The sequence below is a fragment of the Epinephelus moara genome, chromosome 3, assembly GCF_006386435.1.
Source record: "Epinephelus moara isolate mb chromosome 3, YSFRI_EMoa_1.0, whole genome shotgun sequence".
Classification (NCBI taxonomy): Eukaryota; Metazoa; Chordata; class Actinopteri; order Perciformes; family Serranidae; genus Epinephelus; species Epinephelus moara.
In genome coordinates, this window is record NC_065508.1 from 313,371 (window position 1) to 318,482 (window position 5,112).

Sequence of the window (5,112 nt, forward strand, 5' to 3'; positions counted from 1 at the left end):
ACCACACTACATACCCTTGCTTGCCATGCACCCACACGAAGAAAAGCAGAAGGTGCAGAGGGGTGGTTGCTGGGCCCTTGCGCTGGGAGCTGCTCCGCTGGGATTTCAACCCAGGCCCCCTGGGTGGAGGTGCTGGGCCTGTCCAACTGAGCTGAACACATCTGACAGCCTGATTGGCACATTATCAAATTCATCCTCACTCTTATATTACTGTAACATAAAAGAGCAACTGCTCCTGGTGGGGATCGAACCCGGCTCCCCCACGTGACAGGCGCTTGCCCTCTCCGCCACACTATCCACACACTTCATAATGACCAGTCCTTTACTCTCAATTATAGTCTGGTCAACCCTGTCGGTAGACCAGTGCTTTATAGTTCTACATTTGACCCAACCCTGTCGGTAGACCAGTGCTTTATAGTTCTACATTTGACCCTTGAACCCCAACCCTGACCCAATCCTAACCCTGACCCTGACCCCCTGACCCTGACCCTGACCCTGACCCCCATTACATCATTTCTCTCACCACAAACCTCATTGATTTTCCACTGTTTTTCATGTATATTTTTACCTATTTTACTGGGTCATTTTTGTACAATTATTATCTACAAATAAATTATAATGGTAAGTATTGTTATATCTAAAAAACATTTGCACCTGCTCTGGTCTCTCTTTTTGGGGGGATGGGACTGTCCCATACCTGGACGGGCTGGATGGAGTGTGCACTAACTCCACCATCCTATTGGATGGTGGAGTCCAAACATTCTCTTTTCCTGACCCTGACCCACAAGCACATTCTCACCAGACATACTTCTCTGTATCTCTCTCACAAACAATAACAAAATAACACTGGTTGCTCTCACTGCTGCGAAAAAACACACTAACACTATAAATGGAACTATTACTGTTGTACTATTGAACACTGTGACTTAACAAAATGAAGTCTTTTTCAGTGCTTATACTACTTCTCTGTCTCACAGACACTGAACAAATGAAACTAACTCCTCTCACTACTGCACACAAAACACTAACACTAGAAATGACTATTGACTGAATTAATGTTATACTGTTTAACACTGTGATTGAACAAAATGAAATCTATTTATGTGCTTATCATGTTTATGTACTTAGGGTATTTATGTATTTATCTAGTAGTAACATACTACTTTTTAACTTTTAGGTGATTTAACTTATAAACAATATCAATTAAGTAAATGACACTTTTTTATGTAGTGGTTGTATTTATGTCTTTATTTATTTATTTAAATTAAGTTAACTCTTTCTTCTCCACAGCTTGTCACAGGTAACTTAACTCTTTCTTCTCCACAAGTTGTCACAGGTAAGTTAACTCTTTCTTCTCCACAAGTTTTCCCAAATAAGTATACTTCTTCTCCACAACTCTTCTTCAGGGTTACAAGACCTTACGGTTACACTCCTTAGATTTAGACAAGCCCACGAGTGAGAGTCCTTAGGTTTAGGATAGCTGACAGATTGGGGGCTAAGTGGTAGAGAGTCAGGCAGGTAGAGGCAGCACTGGGAGAGGCGACTGACCTACTGATATTGGCCATATAGGCTAGTCACTCTCTGACGGGCGGCAAGAGGGCAGCCCGCAAGACACCCACACAAACTTTCAAACCTCTAGCTATCACGTTTCCCGACTTATGATCTTAAACGCAGCCGCATTTATTCCGCTCCATTTTAACTTCATAACTTCGGCTAGAAAGGTCGCAGAGGCACGGGTATGATACTGTTGGACTCGGCCCGAGCCCCAGAAGACGTCCCTATAGTTTGGTGTCGATAGCACCCCCTGGCAGAAAGTCGAAAACATCACGTCGGACTCGTTACAAGCGGCAAGAGGAAGGCCCACAAAACACCCACACCAAATTTCAGGCCTCTACCCATCACGATTCCCAACTTATTAACTTAAACGCAGCCACATTTATTCCGCTCCGTTTTAACTTCATAACTCGGGCTGGGAAGGTCGCAGAGGCGCACGGGTGGTACCATCGGAATCACCACGAGCCCCGGAAGCTGTCCCTATAATTTGGCGCAAATAGCGCTACCTGGCGGGAAAAAATTTCGGATGCGGGAAACAGCCCGAAACGCACTCCTGACCACTTTTGGGCCCACTTCCAGTCCAGTTTTATAACTGACATAACTACGGAACCATACGTCATACAAACTCGAGAGTGGTACCATTGGACTCGCAGCAGCCACAAATGGGTTACAGTTAGGGTTAGGCTTCACAGGGTAGACACTGGTCCCGTCCCTCTAGAACTTACCGTCGAGGATCGGTCCGGACCGATCACGGTTATCACCCCTATACCCTACCCTAACCCATCACGGTTATCACCCCTATACCCTAACCCGACCGATCACCCCTAACCCCGATCCATCACAGTTATCACCCCTATACCTATCCCTATCACCCCTATACCCTAACCCCTAACCCCTAATCCGGACTCTACCTCTTCATTTCAACCCAAATTGCCTCTATGCTACGGCCACTTTGACTTCACCTCTCACCCCAAACGCACCTTTCATTATGGCATGCCACTCTGGAGAGCTAGGGATGATGGACTCTGCCTCTCACTCTCATCCTCTTCCACCATCACACTCAACTCCCTTCATCCTAACCCCCGAAACGCGCTCCTCACCACTTTTGGGCCCACTCCCGCTCCGCTTTTAAAACGCCCACAACTACCCAACCCTACGTCCTACAGACTCCACAGTGCTACCCTTGAACTCGCAGCCGCTACAAATGGGTGGGTAGGTACCACTCCCGTCCCTCTAAGACTTGCCCTCCAGGATCAGTCCCGACCGATCACGGTTATCACCCCTATACCCTAACCTAACCCCTAACCCTTAGTCCTAACTCGGGATCCGTAACTCGGACAGACTTGGGACTTGCACCGTTGGAATCGCAAGGGCCACAAACCAGGGGGTAGGTCAAGGCCCCATGCCTCTATCAACCACAGAACCATGTCCAACCGCTCCTGTCACAACTTGCTATAGTCTGCAGATTATAGCAGCTTCTGACACAAGCCTATCTCGGAAACCGTAAGTCGTAGAGACTCGAGAGTGGCCACCGAAACCCGCCAGGCCACTTCAGGGGGCCGGGCACGTCCGCGCCCAGCCGCTGGCGCACGAAGGCCCACCCCTTTAGGCGGAGTTACGGCACTCTCCAGTTTTCAAAGTCAAACTGCAATACCAGCGGAGACCACCAGGTGGCCTGAAGCTCGACAGCCAGGTGGCCCAGACCCCGACCTACCACCAGCACCAGATCCCGTACTCTTGCCCACCTTGTGGGCCGAGCTGTGCCCATTCAAATTCCAAAAGGAGGTGGTAAATAGCCCCTTAACCTAACCCTAACCTTAACACTTACTTTCATCCCAATTTGACTCTAATTGACCACAACCTGGATGTGACCCCTGATCTTAACCACACCCTTGATTATCGGATAGGACTCTGAGGAGGGATGATGGACTGTGCCCCCCAGTCTCATCGTCTTCGACAATGAGACTCAACTTTCTTCACCCCAACCCCATAACCCCATAAACTGCTGATGAGGTTTTTTCCCATTGGTGCAATCAATTAAATTTATCACCACTTTTTATCCCCCACACAACCCCAACTGGACTTCTGGTCAAAGGAGGAGAGCAGAGGAAACCTGGACCACAACACTCAACAGCAGACAACCACACTAACTTAATAAAAGCCTCTTTACACATAATTTACAATTCTCTTTCTCTTTCACAGCCCGGTTCCAGATAATTATACATTACGGTACATCTAATACGCAATTGTAAATTACGGTTAAAGACAAAAATGCTCAATTTCATCTCTTTCTTTCTATTGTATACAAGGTTCATTACATACTGGATCATTTGCCATATTCTGATCTACTTCATCACGACATCCTGTAAATACAACCTGGGCTGCACCTGAGTTCATCTGGTTTTTGATTGCAAAATAACATCCCAAAAATACAAAATAACATTTCAAATCAAATGAATCTAATAGTTTTCTTTGTTTTATTTGATGGTTTACATATACATATATATATATATATATATATATATATATATATATATATATTGACTTTGACTANGGGGGGGGGGAAGGGGCGGGGGGGACAAGCATGGAGGACAGTCATGGGGAACAGTCATGGGGGACAGAGATGGAGGACAGTCATGGAGGACAATCATGGGGGACAGTCATGGGGGACAATCATGGAGGACAGTCATGGAGGACAGTCATGGGGGACAGAGATGGAGGACAATCATGGAGTACAATCATGGAGGACAGACATGGAGAACACCGATTGATGACAGGACAGTGATAGTGGTAAAACCTTGAACAAAAATTCGGAGCTCAGATTTGACTCTTGAGATGTTTAATGTTTTACAGCCGAGCCATTTACATCAAACACAGTAGGACTACAGCAGGACTACAATAAGACTACAATAGGACTACAGTAGAATTACAGTACAATTATGACACACGTTTAATTATCTGATCTTTCAATGAATGACCTCCTGAGACCAGCAGCTGAGGTTTGTCCTCTGTAGGACACCGTACATCTTTAATTTCCTGAAATGACAAATGAAAAATAAAAAACAATGATGACATCACAGAAACCGGAACCTTTAGTTTAATAACTGGAGCCTACAGACAGGACTCAGGGAATAGGGCCCTCAATCCACCTGTCTGTCCACCTCTCTGTCCACCTGTGGGCATGTCTCAGTGGAACACCGTCTGTCTCCAGCGTTTGTCAGGCGTGAACGGCCACAGACAGTCGGTGATGGCGGCAGCAAATGGTCGTGGCTCGACACTCAAATTCAGCAGCTGAAGACGAGAACAGTTCAGCTGACTGTTGATTGGACGAAGAGTCGACGCTGCTGCCGGCTGCTCTGTCAACTGCAGACAAACAGAAAGGGAAACAGACAGATAAACAGACAGAGAGTGAGAGAGGTAGACAGACATATATTCACACATATATTATTATGGTTTTTTTATATACTTAATTAATCCCCCTGAGGGGAAATTAAATTTTTAAATATATATATGTACACACACACACACACACATATATATATATATATATATATATAT

General features: G+C 45.8%; 1 protein-coding gene across 6 annotated transcripts in view; it reads right to left on the reverse strand.

Annotated features, from left to right (window-relative positions):
- Window positions 1-4,376: 4,376 nt before the first annotated feature.
- mat2b (methionine adenosyltransferase II, beta) overlaps window positions 4,377-5,112 on the reverse strand; it is a 16,613-nt gene continuing 15,877 nt past the window's right edge. For 5 of the 6 annotated variants that reach the window (XM_050040719.1, XM_050040717.1, XM_050040721.1 and 2 more), the window contains one exon: window positions 4,377-4,917. In XM_050040719.1, the coding sequence (XP_049896676.1) occupies window positions 4,741-4,917 (177 nt within the window). In that variant the 3' untranslated portion in view covers window positions 4,377-4,740. The remainder of the gene's footprint in view (window positions 4,918-5,112) is intronic. The other variant, XM_050040718.1, reaches the window with a different exon arrangement.